This window comes from Meles meles, chromosome 17 (assembly GCF_922984935.1).
Source record: "Meles meles chromosome 17, mMelMel3.1 paternal haplotype, whole genome shotgun sequence".
Lineage (NCBI taxonomy): Eukaryota > Metazoa > Chordata > Mammalia > Carnivora > Mustelidae > Meles > Meles meles.
In genome coordinates this window covers 34,166,087-34,180,477 of record NC_060082.1, presented here as the reverse complement: position 1 = coordinate 34,180,477, position 14,391 = coordinate 34,166,087, and the positions used below count along the sequence as shown (strand labels likewise).

General features: G+C 39.7%; 1 protein-coding gene across 1 annotated transcript in view; it reads right to left on the bottom strand.

Annotated features, from left to right (window-relative positions):
• The window catches only part of CR1 (complement C3b/C4b receptor 1 (Knops blood group)), a 188,008-nt gene that overhangs the window by 59,525 nt on the left and 114,092 nt on the right, over positions 1-14,391 (bottom strand). Inside the window, 2 exon segments of the mRNA XM_045983377.1 lie at positions 6,564-6,663; positions 7,296-7,475. Coding sequence (XP_045839333.1) covers positions 6,564-6,663; positions 7,296-7,475 — 280 coding nt within the window.

Here is a 14,391-nt window from a genome sequence, read left to right as displayed (position 1 = left end):
GTGGCTTGCAACTGATGAACCTACATTGACACATCCTTATCCCCTGTAATCCATAGTTTATAGCAGGGTTCCGTCTTGGCGTTGTGCAGTCTGTGGGTCTGGACAAACCCATAATGACATGGATGCACCCTTACCGAATCACACAGAGTAGTTTCACTGCCCTAAACATCTTCGGAGCTCTGCCTATTCGTCTCTCCCTCCTCCCACCCCTTGGCTACGATGGATCATTTTACTCCATAGTTTCTTTTCCAGAATGCCACTTCCCTGGAATTCTACAGTATTGAGCCTGTTCAGATTGGATTCTTTCCCTTAGTTAAATGCAGTTAAGTTTCCTCCATGGCTTTCCATGGCTTGATAGCTCATTTGTGTTTTCCAGCGGGTTTCCCAGTTTCTGTTCCTATCAGCAATGAACGAGTAATCCAGTTCCTCTACAACCACGCCAGCATCTGCTGTTTTCACGAGTTTGTCTTTTTGCCACTCAGATATTTCTGTAGTATTGTTTCTCTGTTGTTTTAATTTGTATTTTCCTAACGGCTCACGAAGCTGAATATCTTTTCCTGAACTTGCTTTCCATCGATAAACTCTTTTCAGTGAAATGTCTGTTCGTGTGTCTCCAAATTCCTGTCCTGAAACCTTAGAATCTGGCTTTTTTTGGAAGTAAGGTCTTGGCAGATATAAGAGAGTTAAGATGAGGTCATACTGGATTAACATGGGCCCTAATGCAATGACTGTTGTCCTCAGAAGAAGAAGGACATCTGGACAAGGAGACAGACAGAATACGTTGACACATACAGAGGAAAAGCCACGTGAGAACAGACACAGAGGTAGGAGTGATGTGTTTATAGCCCACGATGCCAAGGACAGCTGGCAACCACCAGAAGCTCGGAGAAAAGCATGAAATGGATTCTTCCTCAGAGCTCCCAGTAGGAACCAACACGCTGACACCTTGATTTCAGACCTGTTGAAGGCTATTCCTAACTTGCTGTGAGTTTGTATCAAGAATTGATACTGGACTTTGCCAACTGCATTTTCTGTCAATTGCTAGGGGCATATATTTTTCTTCTTTAGCCTGTTTATAGAGTTGATCATGTTGATTGATTTTTGAATGTTCAATCTGTCTTGTATACCTGGAGCAATTTCCACTGTGGTCTTTGGCTGCAATTCTTTTAATGCATTGTTGGGTTTGATTTGCTAATATTTTATAGATGCTACAAAGTCTTCAATGAAGTATAACAAACCAAGTCCAGCGGTATATGAAAAAGATCATATACAATGACCAACTGGGATTTATTCCGGGTATGCCATTACTCTTTCGACAGAGACAGAATTCACAGTTAGTAAGTTCATTTCCTTCAGTACTTAAAACAGGTGGGCCACGTCCTTCTGGTCTCCATATTTTCAGGTAATAAATCTACCACCACTCCAACTAGGTTCCCCTAGAAGCAGCATGTGCTTTCCCTCTGGTTGCCTTTAAGAGTTTTTTCACGGCAATTCGTAATTACTTATTGAAGTGATTTTATGATGGCTGCTTAAAAATCTTCATTACAGAGCTGCAACATCTACTTTTCTTGGTCCTGGCCTCAGTGGATTGTCTTTTCTCAGTGGAGTTGTGATTTTCCTGGTTTTTGATGTGACTCGTGGTTCTCTGTTGTATCCTGAACATTTTGGATATGATATTAAGAGACTCTTGTTGTTATTTAATGTATCTTAGCATGTAACCTCCCTCTGTAGGGTTCTGGCCTACTTTCATGGGCTTTGGTTCCAATGACAATTTAATTTTCCCGTCTTGTGTGCTCTTCTGGGGCTTCGTTCTCCTGGCTCCTCTTAAATGCCAGATGCATTCCTGCTGATACTGCCTGTAGACAGTGGAGGTGCTTCTCTGAACTGCCTGGTGTCGCTAGGTGAGGAATGGGAGATGTTGGGACCTTGGATGGAGAATAAGCTCTCTGGCCTTCTATGGCTATCTGGGGAGGGTGGCGTTCCCCCCTCATGTGTCATTGCCACCAGGGGAGGGAAGCATGTATGTGGGCTACATTTTGCTGCTGGGTGGAGAACCAGGAGACATGGGCCTGGGAGGCTTTCTCCTACTGGATGGAGGATCCAGAAACCCCAAACATGATTTCTCTTCTGCTGCTGGTTTGGTGGCTCCCTGCCATGGGTGTAGGATCAAGAGATGTTGGGCCTGGAATGTTTTCTGCTGCTGTGTCTCGGAGGACTGGGTTGCTGGCCTTCTGGCATCTGGGGTGTGAGTGGAGGAGTCCTCTTACTGCTGGCTTAAAGTCTAGGTGTTGCCACCTCAGCTCTGTTGACACTGTCAGTACAGGCAGAATAGGGCTCACTGCTGCTGGCTGGTGTGGGGCATGAGGAAAATTTGTCATGAGCGTAAAGCCCAGGTCGTCCCATTAATACAGCTGCTGTTGGATTGGGATCAGCTGCTTCCCAGGGCTGTGGGACATAAGAAGGATAGATTCCCCAACCCATCCTTGGTTCTGCTTATGCTGTTCATATGGGCAGACTGAGCCACTGGAACCGTCAATGTGTCCTCCCACTACATCTTCACTGACCTTCCCTTTTCCCAGTTCTTGGACCAGACTTTACTCTCCCTGTCTGTCCCTGCCTGTTGCCTATATGGGATTGCATTCCTTTCTAGCTTTCTAGCTTCCAGACATAAAAAGAAACCCCAGGGGCGTCACTGCAGTATCATTCTTTAAGTTTGAGGTCCCCAGTTCAGCTTCTTTCCACCTTTCCAAGTCTTTCTATGCTTGCATGTTGAACAGTTTCCAGGTATTTAGTTACATGTAGAGAGAGATTCAGGGAAAAGTGAGTCTGCCCATCTTGGAACTGAAACTTCTAGTAACAGCTTCTTAAATGTGAATTAAAAAGTTAATATGTATACACTGTAGTCAAAAGTGAGAGGTACAGAACTCCCAGTAATGAAAAACAGAATTACCCAAACTCTTTCTTACAGAAGTTAGCATAGTTCTAGTTCAGGGCAGGCCTTTTCAAAAGATTTATGTGCTCAAAATCATGCAGGGATCAAGTGGAAATGTGATTCAGATTCAGTAGGTATGAAGATTCTGCATTTGTAACAAGCTCCCAGGAGATGCCGACCTTGCTGGTCTGCGAGCCATCCTTTGGGTCAATCCTTCCATCTTTTGTGTAGATATAACAAGAACATTGCTGTCTTCCTACACTGATTAATTCTTCTGTATTGTTAGTTCTGTTGGAAATTATATTTAATAATTTTTATTCTACTGGGTTAAATCCATTAAGATCCATCTGAATTTCTTTTGTCCATTTTTTTAGGTCAAGATTGAGTCATTGGACGACAATGCTAGTCCTTTACATTTTTTCCTTAACTTCTAGCTTTCTTTTTTTCTTGTTAACTTCTAGCTTTCTATATTGATTGCACAAATTCATAAGTGAATGTGATCACATAAATTCAATGTACTATTGATGATATTTGCAAATGCAAATCTGTAGAAATTTTCTTACATCCATGTGTTGCAAGCAGGGAGATACATGTAGGGATTAACTTTAGCATTTTTCAAATATGCAAGTTAAAGTTTCCAGGGGAACTTCTAAATAAATAGAAATAGAGACTCAATTTTCCAAGCTAGTGAAGGACATAATGGAAAAAGAATATAAAACGTTATCAACAGAAAAGTTGAGGAAGTGTGAAAACATAAAATTGGTATAAATAGAAACACAAAATAAGGTAGTAGGCATTAATTTTAAACATTAGTAGTTGCATTAAAAGCAAATGGATTAAACTCCTTAGTTAAAAGGTAGACATTATCAAACTGGATGAAGGAAATCTTACTATTAGTTATTTCTCAGAGACTCACCTACCAGAGAATGATACAGGAGAGTGAAAAGTAAAAAAGATTTAAAGAGAGTGGGTAAATAATCAAAAAGCAATGTAGTTATATTAAATATATAATAGGAGTATAAGTGTACATACCAAATAGACTTTAACTGAAAAAGCATTATTAGAAAGAAGGAGCAACCCGCTATAATAAGTTTTAACGCTCTTGGAAGTATTCAATGTGCATGCACCTAATTACATGGCCTCAACTATATTTAAAAGAACACAGAAATACAAGAAGAAATTGGAAGAAAATATCGAGGGATCCATCCTGTTTTGTAAAAGAATCACGCCCTGCTCATTTTATATAGATAATTTCGTTGTAAAGCCAGACAAGGACAGGTTGAGAATGGAACATTATTAAGCCTATCATTCCTATGAGAATAGGAATAGGAAAAAATGTGAAAGAAGATATTCTAAGCAAATGTAGCAATGCAGAGAAAATATTCATTATACTTCTAGGCCAAGTGGGGTTACTCAAACTTTTCAGGCTTAATCTGTTAACGTGATTCATGATACTCATTCCTCCTACTTCGTGCATTTGTATTTGGTTGTTTAGTTGCCCCAAGACCAGTTGTTGAAAAGATTATTCTTTCACCATTGGATTGTCCTGGCACCCTTGCAGAAAAGGAGTTGACCATAAGTGTGTGGGTTTATTTCTGCATTCTCAATTCTATTCTATTGATCTCTACATCGGTCCTTAGGCCAGTACCACACATTCTTGATTGCTGTAGGTTTAGAGTAAGTTTGGAAGGGAGACTTTCTTCTTTTTCAAGACTGTTTTGACTGTTTGGGTTTGGGTGCCTTGCATTGCCAGAAGAATTTTAGGATCAGTTGTTGATTTCTGCAAAAGGATGCTGGAATTTTATGGGCATTGAATTAAATCTGTACATCAATTTGGGGAGATCAACATTGTATAATTCTGTAATGTTCAATATTGTTACAATTTAACAATATTAAGTCACCCAATCTAGGAATATAGGATGTGGTTCCATTTATTTAGATCCCCTTTGCTTTTGTTTTCAACAATGTCTCATAATCTTCAGTGTACTGTCTTACAGTTCTTTAGTTCAGGTTATTTTGAAGTTAAGTTGCTCTTTTGATGTTATTGTGGGTGGAACTGCTTTCTTAACTTCATTCTCAGAGTGTTCATTGTTAGTGTATAGAGATGCAATTTAATTTTGCATGTTGGTCTGATAGGTGAATCTTGCTGAACTATCTGTTAGATGTAATGGGTTTTTGGGGTGTTTGTGTTCATTCCTTGGGATTTTCTATACAAAGCACATTATTTGCAAACAGAGATTGTTTCAATTCTCTTTTCAAATTTGGACACCTTTTGTTTCTTTTTCATGATCAATTTTCCTGGCTTGAACCTCCAGTTGCTGTTGATTAGAAATGGTGAGAAGTTTTTGGTACTTTAATTTATATAAATGTGTGTGTGAGGTGTATGTGTGTGAGTATATATATATATATATATATATATATATATATATATTGTAAAATATATTTCTTAGCTGTGGATCATAACAAAATAAGGGTGAAAACTACTGTCATTTAGAAACTTTTGCACATGGGCACTAGGAGACATGTGTATTTATATTGGGAATACTTATGATAGCCAAAACTAAACAAGGAAAACCAAATGAGAAACAATCCTAATATAACAACCAAGAGAAAATGAGTAGTGGTATATCCACTCAGGGAAATATTATCCCAAGCAAAACTGAATTAACCACAACCACATGGATAATTGCAAGAAACAAAATGCTCAGTGCAAAAGCAAGTTGCAGAGAAATGCATGTAATATCATGCCATTTATAGAAAGCTCAAAGTATGCAAAGCGAAATCTAAACTGAGTAGGGATTCATGGGAGAATATGGAAAACAAATGCAAGAGAGTGAACGACACAGAACTCAGGACAGTGATTTCTAGAGAGATTCTGGAGGTGGAGGAATGGGAACTGGGAAAGGCAGAGAGGTGACTTCTAAGGTTCTAGCAATGTTTCTTAAGGTGGATAGCATATACGCTGATGTTCACTTTATTGTTCTTCCTGTTTTTAATGGTCACTTATGTTATATTGAGTATCTTTTAAGTAAGCAATAAATAATTTTTAAAAAAAGCAAAAGTTAAGATATAAGGTGAAGCAGTCTCCCTACTTCTTTCCGGAATTGCTTATCTCCTTTAAGATAAGCCACAGCAAATTTCTGCACCGTGCTATAACAATCAAGGAGAAGGGCTATAACAATCAAGATTTGCGTGTGCACCTCATGGCTCCATCATCCTAAACAAGTCATTCTTTCCCACTTCTGAGCCCACCATCTCCAGCTCTTGTTGCTTTGGGGTGGGAATATGTGCGAGGAGCCACTAATGGTTGTTCCATTTGCTTCTTTAGAGCCCTGGTCCTTCCCATTTAGTGAACGTTTCACTTGGTTTTAGGAGCATGAATTTGGTGTGCCATAGGCATCTTTCCTCCCAACCCCTGAGTTTCTAGCACAGATACAGGTGTTTCGTATTTTTCAAATCTTTGTTTAGTCTTTTCAAATGTAGTTTAATAACTGGATTCAAGCCACCACGTCTACTTAGAGATCTTATTGCTATGGTTTGAATGGACAGGAAGACTTTCTAAGACTCTTGTTTAGAGATGGGTGCTACAGTTCTGGAACTGTCAACGCAAATGACGCTGCTGCCAACTCACCCTTCATTACAGGAGTAATTAACAGTTGATCCAAACCGGGCGTCTCCGTCTACGGTCATTTTGCCATTGGCGGGCTCTGGAGGAGTTCCACATGGTTTCCCTATGGGGGAGAAGCAGAACTGGGGGATTGGGTATAGAACAAGCCGAACTTCTCTCAGTAAGTACATAAGGTCCCAACCTGGCTGGAACTTACTGAAAAGTATTTGCCGTTCCGCAGATTTTGCCACCTTGGAGAAACTAACTAGAGTGCCTCAGAGTCAGCCACCTACTAAGCTCCACTTCCAAAAAAAGACCTCCCCTCCCAATTGATCTTTTCCCTGTGTTGTGCCTTCCAGAAAAATGCAAACTTTACTTATTACCAAAGTGGTTATTTTGTCATCCAACCAGCATAAATCAGAGATCTCAAAGTCTGGTTTCTCTCCCCACCTACATTGTTCTTCTCTTTTCTGACTCAGTGGTGATGTAGTTTCAATGGGACAATGGGAAACCCCTACTGAGTGGAACTTTTCCCTGCATTGTGTCTTGTGAAGGTCATTTCTCATGCAGTGACCTTGTAATGGAGGTCCAGTAAGTCAGAGCAGTAGGAAGAAGTGACAGAAAGAATAACTGTCACATGTACTCTACTCGAGGCAAATTTAACAATCGTACATGTCTTAGTTCCAGGATCTGAACAATTGATTCAGCTCTATGGATGTCTGTTTGACGCAGAGTTCTCAGTCCAGAGGTACTTACGTTGACACTTGTTTTCGGCACTTGACCAGACTGAGTTGTGTAGGCAGGTGATAAAGAACTCTCTCCCATAGTAACCAGGGCGGCACTCATACTTCAGAGCTGTCCCAATGGGAAACTCATACTCGTCAGTAGGATTTACCAGCTTGGCAAATGGAAGGTGTTCTGGGGCTTTGCACTGACCTGGAGGCCAAGACCATAGTGACATCCAAGTTAATGGAGAAACTTCTATTTACTTCCTCTTTTTATCCAGTGTGCTTCACAGATGCGATCAAAGAAACAGAATACCTAATAATGTTAAAATGTTTACGTCTCTTTCTAGTGAACATAGATAAGAGATTTTCATTTTGTTCTAAAGCTTTATTTATTTATTTATTTAGAGAGAGAGCAAGAGAGAGAGAGAGAGAGGGAGTGAGCATGCAAGAGTGGGGGGGGGGGGCAGAGGGAGAGAGAATCCCTGCTGAGCACAGAGCCCAATGCAGGCCTTGATCCCAGGAACCTGAAATCATGATCTGAACTGAAATCAGCCACTTCACTAACTGAGGAGACTCTGTCCACCATTTTTCATAGTGGCATGCTGAGCATTGCTCAACTTCTCAAACCGTAGAATTGAACTGTAATCCACCACCTCATTTCTTATTCTACAAAAATTGTCTTTTGATACTTTTATCACAGCCACTGCTAAAAGCCCAGTTTTGCAAAGATTTGTTGTCACCAAGAGGAACCTACTGAAGAAAAACTAAAAGTACTCTACTGCAATCTAATGTAGTCAAGGCCTATTGGGAGACAGTAGTTGCACAGTATCTGAGAAATACCCAGAATTGCTGTTCCACCAAAAATTTAAAATAGCCCATGGGTCTCCTCTGAGATCCTGGAGGTTCCCAGGGCACAGCAGCCAACCATTTGGGAAAAGCAGCACTCCACTAATCTTTGTCTGTAGAGTGGAATTGTCTATTTGTATTTACTATAATTGTTGACATATTCATGATTAGGTCTATCATCTTATTTGATTTTTATCTGTCCTTCCTTTCCTATGTTCCTTATGCTCTTCTCTTTTGCCTTCATTTTGATTATGAAAAAAGATTTTATTTATTTATTTATTTATTTAAAGAGAGAGAACGAGAGCGTGCGCGAGCATGAGTGAGAAGGGGGATGGGCACAGTGAGAGGGAGAGAAAGAGAATCTCAAACAGACTCTGTGCTGAGCACCACCTGAATTCATCTGAAGTCAGGAGTTGGACGCTCAACCACCTGAGCCAACCAGGAGTCACTATTGTTATTTCTTCTTATCAGATTATTTGTTACACATTCTTTTATAGCTCCTTTAAAGATGACATGCATCCTTACCATATTAATGTGCAATGAACAATGATCATTTCCCAGCATGCAAGAAACAGAAAATGCTCACTCCGTTTACTTCCTCCCTGTCTTTTGTTCTATCATGGTTATGTTTTTAGATTCTACCTACATTTTTTGCTCCCATTAGCCATATTCAGTATACACACTGCCAGCTGCTTGCTGGGCTACAACCATTTGCTACTAAACTGGACCCTAATGGTAATGGATTCCATCAGCAGGCTCAGCTAAGATTTTGAAAATCTGTAGAAATATGTGGTTGCCTAAACAATGAGCTCCCAAAGACATCCATGCCCTAATCTCTGGAGCTTGCGAATGTTACCTCGTATCGCACCAGGCTTTGCAGATGTGGTTAAATTAAGAATCTTGTGATAGAATGATTATCCTGGGTTATCTGGGTGGCCCTCAATGTAATCACAAAGGTCCTTGATAGAGGGAGGTGAAGGATCCAAGACAGACAAAGGAGATTTAAAGACATTCCAGTGCTGGCTTTGAAGGTAGAGAAAGAGAGCCAGGAGCCAAAGTATGCAGGCAGCCTCTGGAAGAGAAAAGAGCTGGGAAACCTAATCTCCCTTGGAGCCTCCAGAAGAAACACAGCCCTACAGACCCATTTGAGAATCTGACCTCTGGAACCATAAGAGAATAAATTTCCATTGTTGTAAGCCATTTAGTTTGTGGTAATTTGTTAGAGCAGCGATAAGAAACTAATAAAGAGATATCGATGTATAGTTTTAGAAACTGGATTCTGAGAACAGAATTTGAACCTAGTGTCCTCTTCTTAGTAACAGTAAAAAATGTAAATTGGGATAATAGCTGAAATAGAAAGAAACATATGAGCCTTCACTAGAGAAAGCTTGATCTGGTTTCCTTTTCCTCCTTCATTCCCAATCCCTCATATTCTAAGAAGTATATTAATATGAACTCCATAAACTCAACACCTACTGTAGTTCATTAAAAAAAAACTCTTCCTAGCTTTAGGATATATTAAATACAATAGTTGAATAATATTTAAAGTATATAACGTGATGAAATTGACACTTGTGTGCACCATGAAACCATTACCACAATCAAGATAACATTTCCATCACTCCAACAGTTTTCTCATTTTACTTTATAATCCATCCGTCCCTCTACCTCCTTTCCTAGGCCATCTCTTGCCTGCTTCTTATTTCAGATTGATTTGATCTTTTAGAATTTCATGTAAACCAGCTCACTTGGTTTGTACTGTTTCCCCCACCTTTTGTTGGTCTAGCTTTTATACAGAATGATCATTTTTGAGATTCACTCAGCTTGTTGCATATATAAAAAGTATTTCTTCTGGGGTGCCTGAGTGGCTCAGTGGGTTAAGCCTCTGCCTTCGGCTCAGGTCATGGTCTCAGGGTCCTGGGATCAAGCCCCGCATCGGGTTATCTGCTCAGCAGGGAGCCTGCTTCCCCCTTTCTCTCTGCCTGCCTCTCTGCCTACTTGTGATCTCTCTGTGTCAAATAAATAAATAAAATCTTTATAAAAAAGTATTTCTTCTTTTGCTGGGTGATAATCACTTGTACAGATATACTTAAATTTGATTTGCTTAATTGGCTGTTGAATGCCACTTAGATTATTTCTAGTGGTTGGCTAGTAGAAATAAAGCCATTATAAAAATCCATGCCCAAGTCTCTGTGTGGTCAGATCCTTTAATTTCTTTTCAGTCAGTACCAGAAGGAAAATGCTCAGTCACAGCATACATTTGCATTTAGCTTTCAAAAATCTTTTTATTATATTATTTAGAAGGCACATACCTCAATATTATCAAAGCCATCTATGAAAAACCCACTGCAAATATCATTCTCAATGGAGATAAACTGAAAGCTTTTCCGTTAAGGTCAGAAACACGGCAGGGATGTCCATTATCCCCACTGCTATTCAACATAGTACTAGAAATCCTAGCCTCAGCAATCAGACAACAAAAGGAAATTAAAGGCATCCAAATCGGCAAAGAAGAAGTCAAACTATCACTCTTCGCAGATGATATGATACTGTATGTGGAAAACCCAAAAGCCTCCACTCCAAAACTACTAGAACTTGTACAGGAATTCAGAAAGTGTCAGGATATAAAATCAATGCACAGAAATCAGTTGCATTTCTGTACACCAACAACAAGACAGAAGAAAGAGAAATTAAGGAGTCAATCCCATTTACAACTGCACCCAAAACCAGAAGATACCTAGGAATAAACCTAACCAAAGAGGCTAAGAATCTATATGCAGAAAACTATAAAGTACTCAGGAAAGAAATTGAGGAAGACACAAAGAAATGGAAAAATGTTCCATGCTCCTGGTTTGGAAGAATAAATATTGTGAAAATGTCCATGCTACCTAAAGCAATCTACACGTTTAATGCAATCCCTATCAAAATATCATCCATTTTTTCAAAGAAATGGAACAAATAATCCTAAAATTTATATGGAACCAGAAAAGACCTCAAATAGCCAAAGGAATATTGAAAAAGAAAGCCAAAGTTGGTGGCATCACAATTCCGGACTTCATGCTCTATTACAAAGCTGTCATCATCAAGACAGCATGGTACTGGCACAAAAACAGACACATAGATCAGTGGAACAGAATAGAGAGCCCAGAAATAGACCCTCAACTCTATGGTCAACTAATCTTCGACAAAGCAGGAAAGAATGTCCAATGGAAAAAAGACAGCCTCTTCAATAAATGGTGCTGGGAAAACTGGACAGCCACATGCAGAAAAATGAAATTGGACCACTTCCTTACACCACACACAAAAATAGACTCCAAATGGATGAAGGACCTCAATGTGAGAAAGGAATCCATCAAAATCCTTGAGGAGAACACAGGCAGCAACCTCTTCGACCTCAGCCGCAGCAACATCTTTCTAGGAACATCGGCAAAGGCAAGGGAAGCAAGGGCAAAAATGAACTATTGGGATTTCATCAAGATCAAAAGCTTTTTGCACAGCAAAGGAAACAGTTAACAAAACCAAAAGACAACTGACAGAATGGGAGAAGATATTTGCAAACGACATATCAGATAAAGGGCTAGTGTCCAAAATCTATAAGGAACTTAGTAAACTCAACACCCAAAGAACAAACAATCCAATCAAGAAAGGGCAGAGGATAAGAACAGACATTTCTGCAAAGAAGACATTCAGATGGCCAACAGACACATGAAAAAGTGCTCCACATCACTCGGCATCAGGGAAATACAAATCAAAACCACAATGAGATATCACCTCACACCAGTCAGAATGGCTAAAATTAACAAGTCAGGAAATGACAGATGCTGGCGAGGATGCGGAGAAAGGGGAACCCTCCTCCACTGTTGGTGGGAATGCAAGCTGGTGCAACCACTCTGGAAAACAGCATGGAAGTTCCTCAAAGTGTTGAAAATAGAACTACCGTATGACCCAGCAATTGCACTACTGGATATTTACCCTGAAGATACAAACGTAGCGATCCGAAGGGGCACGTGCACCCGAATGTTTATAGTAGCAATGTCTACAATAGCCGAACTATGGAAAGAACCTAGATGTCCATCAACAGATGAATGGATATAGAAGATGTGGTATATATACACAATGGAATACTATGCAGCCATCAAAAGAAATGAAATCTTGCCATTTGCGACAACGTGGATGGAACTAGAGGGTATCATGCTTAGTGAAATAAGTCAATCGGAGAAAGACAACTATCATATGATCTCCCCGATATGAGGATATGGAGATGCAACATGGGGGGTTATGGGGATAGGAGAAGAATAAATGAAACAAGATGGGATTGGGAGGAAGACAAACCATAAGTGACTCTTAATCTCACAAAACAAACTGGGGGTTGCTGGGGGGAGGTGGGGTTGGAAGAAGGGAAGGGGGGTTATGGACATTGGGGAGGGTATGTGCTATGGTGAGTGCTGTGAAGTGTGTAAACCTGGTGATTCACAGACCTGTACTCCTGGGGATAAAAATACATTATATGTTTATAAAAAATAATAAATTAAAAAAAAAGATTATTCACCATGACCGGATGGGATTTATCCCTGGGATGCAAGGTTGGTTCAACATCTGCAAATGAATCAATGTGATACAATACATTAATAAGAGAAAGAACAAGAACCATAAGATACTCTCAATAGATGTTGAAAAAGCATTTGACAAAGTACAGCATACTTCCTTGATGAAAACTCTTCACAGTGTAGGGATAGAGGACACAAACCTCAATATCATAAAAGCCATCTATGAAAAACTCACAGTGAATATCATTCTCAATAGGGAAAAACATAAAAGCCACCTATGAAAAACTCAGTGAATATCATTCTCAATAGGGAAAAACTAAAAGAAACTAAAAGTTTCTGACTAAGGTCAGAAACACAGTAGGGCTGTCCACTCTCACCACTGCTATTCAGTATAGTACTAGAAGTCCTAGCCTCAGCAATCAGACAACAAAGAGAAATAAAAGTCATCTGAATCAGCAAAGAAGTTGAACTCTCACTCTTTGCAGATGATATGATATTTTAGGTGGGAAACCCAAAAGACTCCAGTCCAAAACTGTCACAACTCATTAGACATTCAGTAAAGTGTCAGAATATAAAATTGGTGTACAGAAATCCGTTGCATTTCTATACACCAACAACAAGACAGAAGAAAGAGAAATTAAGGAGTCAATCCCATTTACCGTTGCACCCAAAACCATCAGATACCTAGGAATAAACCTAACCAGAGAGGTAAAGAATCTGTACTCAGGAAACTATAAAGTAGTTATGAAAGAAATTGATGAAGACACAAAGAGAATGGAAAAACATTCCATGCTCATGCATTGGAAGAACAAATATTGTGAAAATGTCTATACTACCTAGAGCGGTCAACACTTAATGCAATCCCTATCAAGATACCATCAACTTTTCTCAAAGAAATGGAACAAATAATCCTAAAATTTATATGGAGCCAGAAGAGACTGTGAATAGCCAGAGGACAGTTGTAAAGGAAACCAAAGTTGGTGGCATCACAATTCCAGACTTCAAGCTCTGTTTCAAAGCTGTCATCATAAAGACAGTATGGTACTGGCACAAAAACAGACACATAAATCAATGGAACAGAATAGACAGCCCAGAAATGGACCCTCAACTCTATGGTCAACTAATCTTTGACAAAACAGAAAAGAATGTCCAATGGCAAAAAGACAATCTCTTCAACAACCGGTGTTGGGAAAATTGGACCGCCACACGCAGAAGAATGAAACTGGACCGTTTCTTTAAACCACACACAAAAATAGACTCAACATGGATGAAAGACCTCAATGTGAGAGAGGAATCCATCAAAATCCTTGAGGAGAACACAGGCAGCAACCTCTTTGACCTCAGCCATGGCAACTTCTTCCTAGAGACATCACCAAAGGCAAGGGAAGCAAGGGCAAAAACGAACTACTGGGACATCATCAAAATCAAAAGCTTTTGCACAGCAAAGGAAACAGTCAACAAAACCAAAAGACAACTGACGGAATGGGAGAAGATATTTGCGAATGACATATCAGACGAAGGGCTAGTATCCCAAATCTGTAAGAACTTATCAAACTCAACACCCAAAGAACAAATACTCCAATCAAGAAATGGGCAGAAGACAGGAACTGACATTTCTGCAAAGAAGACATCCAGATGGCCAACAGACACAAGACAAAGTGCTCAACATCACTCGACATCAGGGAAATACAAATCAAAACCACACTGAAATACCATCTCACACCAGCCAGA